General features: G+C 37.5%; 1 protein-coding gene across 1 annotated transcript in view; it reads left to right on the top strand.

The window, feature by feature from the left end:
• MLYCD (malonyl-CoA decarboxylase) overlaps nucleotides 1-14,693 on the top strand; it is a 102,800-nt gene that overhangs the window by 81,627 nt on the left and 6,480 nt on the right. The window contains exons 3-5 of the mRNA XM_009880950.1: nucleotides 8,754-8,866; nucleotides 10,734-10,890; nucleotides 11,401-11,550. Coding sequence (XP_009879252.1) covers nucleotides 8,754-8,866; nucleotides 10,734-10,890; nucleotides 11,401-11,550 — 420 coding nt within the window. The remainder of the gene's footprint in view (nucleotides 1-8,753; nucleotides 8,867-10,733; nucleotides 10,891-11,400; nucleotides 11,551-14,693) is intronic.

Raw genomic sequence — 14,693 nt, 5'->3', positions numbered from 1 at the left:
TGGGCTCTCCAAAGCGAAGTGGCAGCGGGAGGCTGGGCTGCGGGCTGCGAAGGGCTGGCGTTAGGGCAGTGGATGGAGTGCCACACTGACGCAGCATGACATAATGCCACTGATGTTGGGGCTGCCAGGCTGCGTCAGGAGCTCACTGCAGGAGTGGCGTGTAGCGGTGTGACTCTTGAGTCCGATACAGGGCCACAAGTGACATGGCAGCCATGTCGTGCTAAGGGTGAAGAAAGGAGTTGTCATGACTTAACTAAGTCGTGTGTAGAAAATAGGTGAGGTGGAACATCCCCAGTGGTTACATGGTGCAGCGAGGTGATGCGGGTGTGGAGGAAGGCGTGATGTAGCAGATGACAGTGGCAGGAGGTGACAGGACTTCCCAGAAGGCAGTGAAGAAACACAGGAAGTTGGTCAGATGCACTGACCATAACTTGTTTGTCAATATTCAGATCCAAATTAAGTTTGACAAGAAAAGGATGTTTTGATGTCAGTGCTGTCAGTTATCCACAGTCATCACGTAACTGAAATAGCAACAGCATTGGTAAGATTCCACATCCAGTTGGATCATCTTCAGTAAAAACAGACTGAATTTGCAAAACTAGCAGGATAGAAGTGTGTAAAACAGCTGAATGTACACAAGTCAAATAATACAGCATGTTCAGAAACATACTAAACCCATTTGAGAGTAGGAAAGTACTGTCTGCAAAACTAAAGCTTCAGTAAAAGGACTGTTATAAGCATTCTGTTATGTCTTCTCAAAATACTTTTTTAAATGTTTGGGTTCATGATGTGGCTGGGCTTAGTCCTGCATATGTGTTCTTGTAGTCTTTTTTGTATTTGTTCATCAGTTTTATTTTTCAAATGTGATATATTCTAAAAATGGGAATTGGTGATAAATACCACGTAAGGCAGGAAATATTAAGCTATAACTGGTTTGCATTGTTTTTTGTTTGTGACTGTATTGATTGTAAGAATTTACCTTGGATACTGTTTCTTTTCAGTTTGGAGTTTCATTTGGGTCATTGTCATCTGTTTTCCATGGCAACCGAGACCTAGAACTGTGTGCTATTCCAGTGTTCTTGCTAGTGTGTCTGGGAAAGGTGTTATGTCTTGCTTCTGAAATAAGCATCTTGGTCGGCCTTTAAAATCTATTTGTTTCTATTGCAAGTAGAGTACCAGAATAACTATGAGCACCCAAGGGAGCACCCAGCCTGCAGAAAATCTTGACAGTCACTGCAATGGAGCTGATTACTAGCTGGTGCAAGTGGTTTGTGCTGAAGCGGTGTGAGGGCATGTGTACTTAATTTGATACCTTAAGCTGTAGTTGTGGAATACTGTATTACTTGTTTTGAGGCTAAATGTCAAGAGCAGAGAAAACTATATGGCAGGATATTCAGACTATAGATTGGGGTGTGGGGGGTGTTAAAGGTTTTTTTCTTTTTAATAAAGAATTTGAGTCGTGAGTAGAGAACTGTTCTCGAGATACAGCATATATTTGGGGATCTTGTAGTGGACAATTTCAGAATGTTTCTTTGCTGGTTTCCCTAACTGTAGGAAAGAGACAAAAAAGGTATAGAAAAGCTCTGGAAGTTGGAATGAATGTTAACGTGTCAGGATTCACTACTACATATGATGAGTTCTTGTCCGCTGGAATTTCTTAAGGTATTACTTTAAAACTGGAAAATGGAAATTACCTGCTGATTGTTTCTCCATTGGTTTCACTGTTCCTGAATCATTAACAAAGTAGATGATATGCTGCAAACTGGTGCAGTATTGTCTTTAGTTACTCCCAAGTATACGCATCTTCATAATGCCCTCAGTCATCTTTCATAAGTCACCTCTTAAGTTGAATTGATAGTTAAAGTAAATGAAGAAATGTGAATGCCTAACTTACTCTGATTTTATGTGTTGCGTGACATGTGCCTAGCTGCACTGCACTCCAAAATGCCTCTCGTTATTAGACATGTGAAAGATTCTGAGCGCTGAAGTCACTGAACTGTCTTAGCAGTGTCCATTAAACCAGAGGTCATAGTGCCCTGGCTGTCAGGATCCAATGTAAGGCAAATTGGGTTGAAAAAGCTGACTTACAAGAAATTGAGAAGAATGGTGACTACCTTAATGGAAGAATCCCATAGATCTTGAACATAAACCCTGAACAATGCATTGGAAATACTTAAAATGACGGATTGTGCAAGGAGAAGGAACATGCTGCAAATACGGTTTAGTTTATATTTTAGTTAGTTATTAGAAAGCAGAATTGTCACCTAGAGCAAGACAGAAAAATTACAGGCATCCTCAGTGATGAGTTGTTATGACATAGTAAATGTCTTTCTGTGGATGTGTAAAAGGTGATGAATACTCTTGACACAAGTTTCTTGATAATCAGATGGCAAAAATTTAATGGTAAACAGTATTTTTGAAGCTATACAGCCTTTTTGCCAATGAGTCCACCAAAACACGTACAGGACATATGAAGAAAAGTCTCTCTTCAGCATAATATGTTCCAGAGGTTGTTTTTTGTTTTTTATTAAATATATGACTCAATTATTACTGCTGTAAGCCTCATGGATAATGTTAAGATGACCATTCCAGAAAAACAGTACTGGCACATAATACCTTGTTTGACAAATTACAGTAAAGCTGGGCCTGATTCTTTTTTGTGATGCTATCTGAATTTTTTTTTCTCTCTTATGTTCTAGTCATGTGTGCTGTTCATTCCACTGAAGGACACGCACATTTTCCAGTGTCTTTTTAAAGGAGTTGATTTTTGGTTGAGCCCTTGCAATTCACAGAGTGAAATTTGCTGAAAATGTGTTTCCTGACTGTAGTTCTTCCTCTTACTGCTCAGAACCCTCTCATCTGCAGTACTTCTTTTTCTGTGCCAGCATTTTCCTCTTGAGATTTTTTTATATTTTGCTTGCTTACTCAGTTCAGCATTTGAAATATGGACTTAGTTGAAAAATTCGCAACACTATCATTTCAGGTAGCAAATCATTCAACTATTGCTTTTAAAATATTCTTCATCTTTCAATGTGATTTAGAAAAAGTCAGTGGGAGGTTCAAGTTGCTGGCAAAAGATAATGAAAAAGATAGCAGTTTTGTCAAATTGATTTATAAATAAACCTGCCTCCATAATTAAGCAGTAGTTGGAGTGTATCTGTAATCTTGTTGTTCTTGTATTAGTCTACTAGAAAAAAAGAAATACCATGATTGTTTAGGGTACTTTTCCCCTCATAGCAGCCACTCCTAGACATAGCAGGGACCTAAAGTTGGACTTTTCCTTGAATTATTTTTTTTTCTTAAAGCTTTCTCACAGATTTGAGCACTGCCCTTTGTATAATCAGGGAAAACGGGTTTAAATTTTAGTGGAGGAATTGGTAGAACAGGGTTTAAGGGAGAATATTTTGTGTGTAGGCTGTACGTGGCTTTTTGGGGAGGGAAAATATTTGTGGTGATAGATGTCTTGCCTACATACATCCACAGAAGATTGTATTTATTTCACCCAGTTGTACTGCCTTGAAAGAACTGTGGTCTCACTGGTGAGCATTCATCGATGGATTAGAGTATTTGCTCACTCGGGTGAAACCGTGGCTATATTGAGAGTCTAAATATTGCAACAGTTTGCTTTAAAGATCTAAGAAGTCCTTAACGAGAGAAACAAATGAAAGTTAAAAGTTTTTCTGTCAAAACAAGTGTTTGGTATTTATCTATCAGAAGTCCTGTATAGCCATTTCATTATTCTAGATTTGATTAAATTCTAAAGGCAAATGTGCAACAAGAATTTTATAACTTCTGTGTATTTGTATATGCACTGACAAGGAAATGTGGAGATAAAATTAAATGGATCTTCTTGATGCTGGAGGAAAATTGCAGAATGCATTATATGGCCTACTGAGATTTTGTTTTTGCCAAAACTGTCTAAAATATTTCGTAGACAGCTCTTAGTTTTTACTTGGGGTTTTGAAAGACCAATTAAAAGAAGGATTACCCACTGCTGTGTTGTAAATATTTTATATTTTTCTATTTCCTCAAAACATACCAACAAAGAAGCAGCTTAGACTGTTAGATATTGGTTGATAAAGCATTTCTATTTTGTATTTGTTCAAATATTACAGTAAAATAACATATACAGGTGATTAAGTCACTTGAAAATGCATGTGCACAACTTACTCGTTGTCTAAATGAGGGGGGAAGGGAAATAAAAATTCTTTTTTTTTAAGAATAAGACATTGAACAATATAAAACACAAGAGCCAGGGAAGTTTTCAACACTGCCATTACCACTGCAGTCATTACTGTTAGTAATAAACAAGCAGAAATCAGTCCCTCTTTATTTATATCACACTATTGAATCTCATTTTGCTGATGGGTGTATTTTTCAGTATCTCACCAAGGGTATTCTGTATCTGTATTTTGAAACAAATTTGTAAAAAACCCCAAAGGCACTTTTAAATATGTGGCAAACTTCAAACATTCCTAAACCATGGACTCTTGTGAGGCTGGCAGAATACTGCTGGTGTAGCCCTGTCAGATATCTAACCACCAACTACCAATAACTGAGCCATCAGTTTGATATGCATGGAGCCTTAGTTGCTGTTGTTTCATATTACGTTTATATGTAATAATTGCGTATGAATTTTCATTGTAAGGGGTATTTTATTTTTTAGTAGTTTGAGAGGGAAATGGAAATATTTCTTTCATCAAAGAGGCAGGGTTTTTTAGTGAAAAAAATAATTTTTTCAGAAGAGTTTTCCCATTTATTGCCCAATAAATAGGGACCTGATGTGAGGATCAAAAAGCCTGTAATTTGCTGTCTTGTAACAAGAATAATAAAAAAAAAAATCACAGTTTATTATACTTGGCTAATAGAAACTGAAGTATAGCTGGTAATTACAAATATTAATCTGAGTATGTCTTGTTGCTCAGATTTCAAATTGGGATGCTGAATAATAAATATGTGTTTTGTCTTTTTAATGGAATGTTGGAGATGTAATTTTGTGACTAGAAAGGCCTCTGAAACAAAAATAAGAATTTACTTACCAGTAAATTTACAAAATAAGAGAACCTAAGTAGAGACTGTCATTGTTGGAGTTAAGCCTTTCAGAAACTTAGCATAAACTATGATATTAAACACAACTCAGAATTTTGCTCAGATTACTTGAATTGAATACAGGTTTGGATGTTATAAAGAGTTTTATGTCTTTCTGTACTAAGAATTTTTGTCAACATACACAGTTGCAGTTGGACTAGATTGTAGGTTCCTTCCAACAGGGCAAGCTGCCCTGTTATTTTATAAAGCATTATTATTTACAACTGACAGATCAGTTGACTTGAGTTGTAATTCCCTATAAACAGTATTTCTGTCCTCCAAAACTACTACCAAAAGCACATGTGTTTCAATTTTCTTTGGTTACAATTTAATTGCTTTTATACAGCTGTATCTTGGACCTAAAGTAGCTCTATATAATGTGTTCTGCATCTTGAAAAGTAGCTTTTGGTTCAGTCGGGCATCGTTGTGTCCCATCGGATGGAGTGTGCTTGCTAAGCCTGTAGTTGCTTCAGAGAAGTAAAATACATCTGATTCCTATGTTTTCTACTTTTACCAGGATCCGTGTAGTATAACTGGCTCCCTCCCAAGTCACTCGTTGCCATCTGAGCCATGTTACTGCCAATAGATGCAGAGCAGTGTGTTCAAAATAATGACTAGCAGGAGTGCAGCCCTCAGCAGTTTTCCCTCCTAGCAGCTAGACTGCAGCTGGAAATGGTGTTCCAAAAAGCAGATGGATGACAAGAGAGCCTCAGGAATCTGTTAGTTTGACCCCAGATCTGACAACTCTAGCTTATTTTTCTGGTTTACAGTATGCCCTTACAAAAGAAAACAAAACAAACAATCCTGAAATACCTGGAGACTTTCACTACACCAAGGGATATTTGACCAAAGTGATTTATGGTTATTTTGGAAAAACTTCAGAGCTGTGCAGAAACAAGGATTCGCAAGGGAAGTACCTTAAAGCCAGAGTAAACAAAACAACCAGAATATACTTGTTTAGGATGCTTATATTTCTAGGGTTCGAGAGGAAAAAATGTATTTAAAAAAAAAAAAAAAGAAGACAGACAAATCTGTGTATGACAGAGTACTTGAACTAAAATTCAGCTTTTCCCAATAAGCCTGTTGCTGATGGAAGCCTTGTTGAAGTTGCAGGCCAGTACCTGCTCAGTTGTACTGCCCAGGACTTGCATTTTCTGTGTGACTTGGCTGTGCCAGAGAGCGCCCTTTTTTGTAGATGCTGTTATGCCAACAATTTTGGGCTCTTTTTGGTACAGCTTGTTTTACCTGCTCTGCTTTCTCTACAATCCACTAGCCCAGAAGCATCAGCGAAAATGGTTTTGCCAGTATCGATTGCAGCTACTCTAAAGGCTGTTGAGTGATGTATTTATTGTCAGAGTGCGTCAAGTGTTGAAGGGCCCTGAGCCAACAGTAATTATGCATTTTTCACAGTAATGTCATATTATAGAAATAGTCTGCTCTTCTGAGGTAGTAAAGCAGCACAGGTTTAACAGATGTGTTTGGTAAACCCCCCAAATCAGACTTACTATAAACGTGCAATAGATCCATTTATTAGGCAGGGGAAAGTATACTGCCTATGTCCCTCTTAACTACCCTAGTTGCGAAGTTTTGACATAGCTAATCCGGTCCTTTTTAATGACATCTATGATGTTACTTCCCCGCAGTCCCCAGCTGCTGTTGCGAAGCATAGTGTTAACCTTGAGACAGAGAAGGCAGGAACGTTTTAATCAAAGCCTCAATAAAAAATTGTGAAGAGTGTCCATTCCTAGGGCGGATTTCGTTTAGTGTGATCCTTCCTTTCTCTCAGTTCTTCAGTGGTACTTGTTGCAGATAGTCGCCTATGTGTATTTTTTTCAGAGGTTTCTTTTTACGCTGGTGCCATGCATTGTGTGGCTTCCATTGTTTCCCAGTGGACATCGCTTACCCTATAAATGTACTTAAGGTGATTTTTTGTATTATTATTTTCATAGTTTCATATTCATTTAACGATTTTTTTTTTTTCTTACTACCATATGCAGGCTTTGTTCAGCCTTGTAGTACAAGTGCAGGTGGAAATACAATTTGGCAGGAGGCGTTCAGCACAGTTTATTTTGTAAATGAAAGAAAGCTCTACTGAGAAAGACGAACAAAAAACTAATTTACAAATCTTGGGGAAGTTGACCGCGTGGAAGAGTTCATGGATATTACCTGTATTTGGAACAATGCAATGGACATTTTCATTATTTGAAATATTTGTCAACTTGTGCTTCAATAAGGAAGCTCTTCTTTTCTTATATATTGGAGGATGATACTGAAAAAATATACAGCATAAAATTTTCATGCATGACAATTTTCTATGCAGGTGAATAGCTGTTTTCTTCTAGATCATTTGTATAGTGTCCATTTCTGCACAAACAAAGATAGATGCCAAACAAAAGCTTATGTATTTCACTAACACAACTTAGTAAGTGTAGAAGGAGTAGGTAAGAAGGAGGGAAACTGAAGGAAAATTTGACTGCACTTCAGATATGGAAAAGAGCCAGGATTTGTTAGGAATATACCTTGCAAACTGCATGACTGTGGTCATTACCATCAATTTTACTCTTAAAGAGTTTTTATGGGAGGAGTTAATTTAGTTCTAAATTTAGGTGGATTGGTATCTGATCAGGATCAGTATCAGGAAATTAGTAGGGAATACAAAATTCATTATTATGATGAATGTTTCTGGAAGTATTTGATATTACAGTTGACTTTAATTCTGTATCATACTGTTCCAAATCTGTTGTGATTTTTGAGTTCTTAGGCTGCTCCTTTTGTTTTTCTTGCTCAAAAATTTTCATACTTAGAAGAAAAATTCTGTAAAGCCTATGGTTTTATCTGCATCCTTTTGAAAGATAGTAATTTTCTAATTTATCATCCTGAGTGTGCATGTGCAGCTCCTGTGCTGAGTTGTACAATCCATGCTAAAGTTCAAACTGAAGCATTTTTGTAGTTTACTGATGCCTAAATGTGCCTGTATGTGTTCCAGTCACCTCCAGTAGATATGTTGTGTGCCTTGGAGATCAATCAAAAGTAGAAAGTTCCATGTGCTGATCATGGTGCAGAATGTGCAGGAGTAAATAGCTATTCTGTATCTTTCTCATAAAGATCAATGGAAAATATGTTTAATAAAGTAGAGATGACTCATAAAATATGGTAAGGAACTGGAAACTTTTAATTTCGTGAGTTGCTTTCTTGTATTAATAAGCCAGTACTAATAGTCTTCCTAAGGCATGAACTACTGAATACTCAGAAGAGATTCAGATGTAGAAAATTACAGTGAAATTCAAGTCCTTATTTTCATCAAATTTCCCATCTTTTTTTTTTTTTATGGTGTTTAAATCTGAGCACTTGTGCAACTACAGCCTTATTGTCAAGACTGCTCAAATACTTCTATTTATTGTCTGCTTTTCATTTACGTTGTTTTGCATTATCTTCCATTTCCCTGTCTGCAGTTTACTATAGACAGTGTCTTTAAACGTTTTCATTGTTTTAGTCCTGTGTGAGGAAATCTGAACTATTATGTGGTTAATCTTCTCAAACAGATGCATTAGTTTCCTTGAACTTCCCAGTTTTGTAGTTTGAAATAATCAAGGTTATTTTTACTCACATGTGTATGTTCTACATAGCTTACTTAGCAGATAAGTTCATCATTCTTCTGTTTGCAGGAAATGAATGGAGTTCTAAAGAACATGCTTTCAGAGTGGTTCTCGACAGGATTCCTAAACTTGGAACGGGTCACCTGGCAATCACCTTGTGAAGTACTCCAGAAAATTAGTGAGTAAGTGCTAAAATTTGCTAACACTTGTTGATGAGAAGGTGATGAAACTTTTGTGACTGCACAGGTCCACTATTTTCAAGATACTGCTTTTCAATACTGAACCATAGGCAAAATAAATTAAGGAATTAACACACTAAAAAGCACACTTTAAAAACTGAATTAAGTAAATGGTAAAGGGGTCCATTTGCCCAATGATTTGATCCTTTAGCTCATATACTGCACTTGTAGACTGCTGCGTTTTCTCCCAGACTTATCAGTTACTCTTCCCACATTCCCAGAGGTGCTGCTGTTAATTTTTATACAAACCCAGATTCTTGCAGCACTGCCTTCTCGCACTCCCTTTCCTCCCAGAGGTGCTGCTGCCGGCTCCATCACCATTGCCACCTTCGCCTCTCGGTCTACACCAGCAGCGTTGGTGGAGAATTAGTATTTAAGTGTGATGCAGCATGCAGTGCCCAGCACTCAAGAGCATTTTACTTCTACTGTAGTGAGGCTCCCCTTCCTGGCTGGAATTGGTGAGATGCACAGATCACAGAATGGTTTAGATTCGAAGGGAGCTTAAAGACCATCTAGTTCCAACCCCCCTGCTATGGGCAGGGACACCTCCCACTAGACCAGGTTGCTCCAAGCCCCATCCAACTTGGCCTTGAACACCTCTGGGGATGGGGCATCTACAGCTTCTCTGGGCAACCCAGGCCAGTGTCTCGCCACCCTCACAGTAAAGAATTTCTTCTATCTAATCTAAATCTCCCCTCTTTCAGTTTAAAACCCTTCACCCTCATCCTATTGCTACACTCCCTGATCGAGTCCCTCTCTGGCTTTCCTGAAGGCCCCCGTTACGTACTGGAAGGGGCTATAAGGTCTCCCCAGAGCCTTCTCTTCTCCAGGCTGAACAACCCCGACTCTCTCAGTCTGTCTTTACAGGAGAGGTGCTCCAGCCCCCTGGTCATCTTCGTGGCCCTCCTCTGGCCCCGCTCCAACAGGTCCATGTCCTTCTTATGTTGGGGGCCCCAGAGCTGGATGCAGTACGCAAGGTGGGGTCTCAGGAGAGCAGAATAGAGGGGGAGAATCCCCTCCCTCAACCTGCTGGCCACGCTTCTTTGATGCAGCCCAGGATGTAGTTGGCTTTCTAGGCTGCGAGCGCACATTGCCGGGTCATGTTGAGCTTGTATCACTTGTAATCTGTATGTAAAGAGAGCACCTTGTTTTTTATAAACATTCCTTAAAATCTCAAACATTTATTTCTGAATTTCTGTCAAATATTTAAAATTGTAGTGATGAAGTTGAAGGTGACTGAATCAAAGTTACGTTGTATGGCATTTTGTCATATAAAAAGCCTGAAGAGAAGAGATCTTACACAAGCTAAATTTTCAAAATAAAAATAATCAGTAATATTTTGCTTAATCTTTAACGTATTTTGGCAAACACACTAGACTTTTAATAGGTAACAGAGAAAAGAATATTTTGAATGATTGGTTGAAGACATGGCTGTGGGATTGCTAACAGACTACTTCATAGCTTGGGAAAACTAGTTCCTTAGAAGTATATCCAGAGTCATTCAATGGCTTAGTCATATCAGTCGGATATCCTACACTGAACAGAAAGTGCAAGGAAATCTCAGATACATAATAAGCGTATCCCAGAGAATACTATAGAGAGTGGGTATGCAATACACCTTTGCAGTCTACTTTGTCACAGTTTGCTGATGAATTTTACTGTTCTCACAGCCGGATTCTCCCCTTTTGATTGGAGACTTTTGTCACTGACATCAATGGGAAAAGTCCTGAGCTTGTACGGTTGGCAGCTGACCTCTATCTTTAAATGAAAAAAATATATAATTTTACTTTTATTTTATTTTCTCATTGAGTTCTGAAGCTGTGCATCCTGTTAGAAACTGGGTTGATATGAAGCGTCGAGTTGGGTCATATAGAAGATGCTACTTTTTTTCTCACTGTGCAATCCCAGGAGAACCGTTGATAGTCTTGCATGTTGCACTAACCAGTGATATCTCCAGCAGCATCCAGGTACAGTCACTGATGCATTTAGTACACAGCAAAGTGCTCAGATTGCAGTGTAACTCTTTTAATATCTGTGATTTGGTACAATTTGGGAATATTTGTTTTTGTTTCCTTTTTTTAAGAGATGAGAGAATTGGCACTTAAAAATTACAGGGATATTTTATATATCATCTGTATTATGTAAGCTGAAATTATGGGGTTTTGTTTAAGTGCAAGAAGAATAAGGAATGATGAGAAATAAATAAGAAAAGATAGCAAATGAGATTAAAGCTTCAAAGTGGTTGTGATTACTTCTGAAAATTTTAAACCACGTTGCAATTATTTCCTGCATTTGCTAATGGATAAGCAACTCTTCTTTCTACTTTTTGATTAGATGTTTGTTGTTTCTCACAGAGGGTGATGAATAAAACAGGGGGGAAAGTGTTAATACATTTGAAAATTAGAAAGAAAGACCCCTTCCCCCATAATGATTATAATAACTACTGCTACCTTTTTTTTTAATTCATTTTTTCCCAGGCCATAGTGAAAGAAGCACCACCTTTAGAAACAGAAGATACAGACAAAATTACAACAGCGATTTTCTACTCAATCAGTTTGACTCAGCAGGGACTGCAAGGTGTGGAACTTGGGACTTACCTTATCAAGCGGGTTGTAAAAGAGTTGCAGGTAAGTATGGCAGAGTGTACTTAAGATGCTGTTTGGCCATTGTGCACCCCTTACATTGGTATTCTAGTTTCCATTTGGTGTCATTGCTCAAGGCAAGGAGCTGCTAGGTTTTTCCCTACTTTTTCCTACACCCCTTTTCCTTCCCTGACCAGATCAGCCTTTGAAGATGTGTAAAGCATTGGAAGGACATTTTCTGCTACTGGTTAATGTCTGCCAAATGTAGATACTGTTACATAGTTGACATGTACTGTGTGAATTACTTGTGTTTGCCTCATCACGTGCATAGGTTGCCTAAAAGTCAGGTTTGTATATTTCTATTGAAAGTAGCTTTAATATAGCTGTATTTTGTAATGTAGTGTATTATATGCTTCACTACTGTCTCTCAGTTGAGTTGGTGGAGCCTGCTAACAGGCTCCCTTCCAGGACCCCAATCAACCTCAGTTTCCAAAATCTACTTTCTGTACATTAAGTAATTCGTTTTCTTGTTTGTTATATTGAGTTGCCACCAGTTATGTGTGCAGGTTGCATATTGCCTTGCATATACGTATTTAAAAAAAAAAGGAGAGAGATTTCTTTGCCCAGGCATTTCTTGCAGTATAGTAAAGAAGATGTCTTTGACATTTGAAAGTCACAGGAATCAGTTACTTTATGCAATGAGTTCTATGAATTTGTGTAGTATCATTGGATGCTATGAGGTTATTGTTATTAGTTTTAGGACTTCTTGTAGAACCTTCTTCAAAGCAACTGGAGAACGAAAATGCATTAATTTATATACAGGGTGGTGTGAAAGAGACAGTCACATTTCTCTGTTGAGTACATTATTTTATTTAATAGTCTTTACTACTTCAATTATTAACAAAGCTACCGCTTAAAGGTAATGATCACTACTTTTGTTTATGTTCACTGTTCCAACATCTGGATTAGTAATGATGTCTGGAAGATTGTCTGTGATTAAGAACTTCACTTCTACTCACAAAAATAACTTTAAATTGGATGCACTGAATTTCTACTACTACAAAATGATTGATTAGTCAACTACTGAATCATAGCTGACTGCCCTGAAGTTTTTTATTTTATTTTATTTTTAATGGATATTTTGGCTGAATTTTGTTGCTTCTTGCTTTTAGAATGGCTTTTAGATTAATTGTCTGAAGTGCAGTAGTGCAGGTATAATTAGGCCATGCCATCTGTCTGATCTTGACTGAGGGGAAATTGGAATAAATTCATTCAGTTGTCTGTTTTCACATCTGAAAAATAATTTCTGGATAATTGATTTGCTGTCATAAAATAACCCTATTGACAACGTATTTGTCCATCACTAATTGCTTACAACACAAGAAAAGTTATGAATGACTTATAAAGTAGACATACCATACTTAGATAATCTACATGCAAGTTCTAAAATTTCACGTCTAACAGAAGAATGTGTTCCTTATCTATTCTTACGACAAAGTTTCTGCATTTCAGTGCTGTAAAATCCAGTCCTTCTTCAGTGTTCATCAAACACACAATGAATAGGAAATACTTTGGCTGAAGTGCCTTTAAATACATTCTAATAATAAAATTATCGCCTCAAGCTTAAATAACTTAATATGGAAGCTAAGTGCTTTCCATACAATGCCAGAGGTGCAGGTTTTATTCCCTACTTAAATTTCATACGCTGCTCTTTAAGATGTTATGAAAAATGTGCTGTTATTAGTAAGGTTTTATATGGCAAATTGAACATGCACTTAGTTGACTATGAAGTTGTAGCAAAACTCAAACTGCCTGTTTATATTTCTTCTATATCTATATATTAAAGGTACAACAACCTCCATGTATTGCCTCTACACCATTCCTTTTCTTGATGATAAACCTTGTTCGGGTACCACTGTAGGGCTAAAAAAGATGAGAGGAAGTGTTTCTCCCTGATGGATGTGGTTCTCTAATAGTTTTCATCCACTCTTTGATGATGTTAGTATTTTTTTCTTTTCTCTTCTTCCCACTCCTTCACGCTTGCTTCCTCTTCATTCCAAAGTATAGTTACTGAATTTGTTGTCTTGAATTCTGCAAGAACCATCTGCCATTACATATTTTACATCTGTGAAGTGACCTTAAATCATCACACTGTCATTATCAGAAGTATTTGATGCACTTCGATAATGCCTACTCGTTCAGCTTTTGTTATAAATGTTGTGACTCCCATCTCAGTGGACTTCGCCTTTCAGTGGAGAGAAGCCCTGTGTATTTCAGCTTCAAAATACTTACACTGTGAAATTTCTACAAAGTTATATTGTTCGGGTCAAAGGCAGGGCATGTGATAAGTAATACTCTTGGCAGCCTATTGTACCTGTCTCCCAAAATTCTGGAAGTCCTACTTAAGTGCATTAATTGCACACATATGTTCTCTTTCTCTCTGGTCAGGTGTAAGCACAGGACTTTTTCCAAGGTCATCTGTGTTCATGTTGGACGTAATTCTTTGGAGCTGCATTAGAGGCACTTTAAAAGGGACAAGTGGTATAGCGGTAGTGCTGAGTTGACTTGGTGACAACAGCTGAAACAATATAGCCTCAGCAAAAAAATCTCAGGTCAAAAATTACATCTCATTAAGGAAGCTTCCGTCAGCCTTTGTAAAAATAGATAGTTGAGGTCTCTGATAGGAAGAGGTTTTTTTATATAACCTTTGCATGGTTTTGCAATAAACAAATCTTTATTTAAAGTGCTGCTAAATCACCAAGCGTTCCAGGTTACGTAAGTTGAGATTCTCTTTAATTTAACTGATAATAAAATGCTTTTGGAAGAGGAGACCATTTGAAGGGGTTGAGGATTTTCTTTTTCATTTTATTTGAATCATTGATGATTAATACACTTTCATAACTTGCCATTTGTTTGAGTTAACTTTTGTGGACATCTGTTTGATCTGCAGAATGTTATTTGATTCATATTTTCCCAAGGCACTGCAAACTCTTAAAACTTTTTTATCCTCTAGTAAAAATCCTTTATCTGACTTTGCCTTAACTTAACCTGCTCTGACACTTCTACTTGTAAGTGCCATTCTAACCTCAAAACTGACTTCTCAGCTGTCATTCTTCATAAGGAAAACTCCAAATTGGACCTGTCGTGAATGCTTATCATTAGATAAGAAAAAGACATGCACTAAGTTA

The sequence above is a fragment of the Charadrius vociferus genome, unplaced genomic scaffold (assembly GCF_000708025.1).
Source record: "Charadrius vociferus isolate BGI_N301 unplaced genomic scaffold, ASM70802v2 scaffold493, whole genome shotgun sequence".
In the NCBI taxonomy this organism is placed as follows: Eukaryota; Metazoa; Chordata; class Aves; order Charadriiformes; family Charadriidae; genus Charadrius; species Charadrius vociferus.
This window is presented reverse-complemented; position numbering and strand designations above follow the sequence as displayed.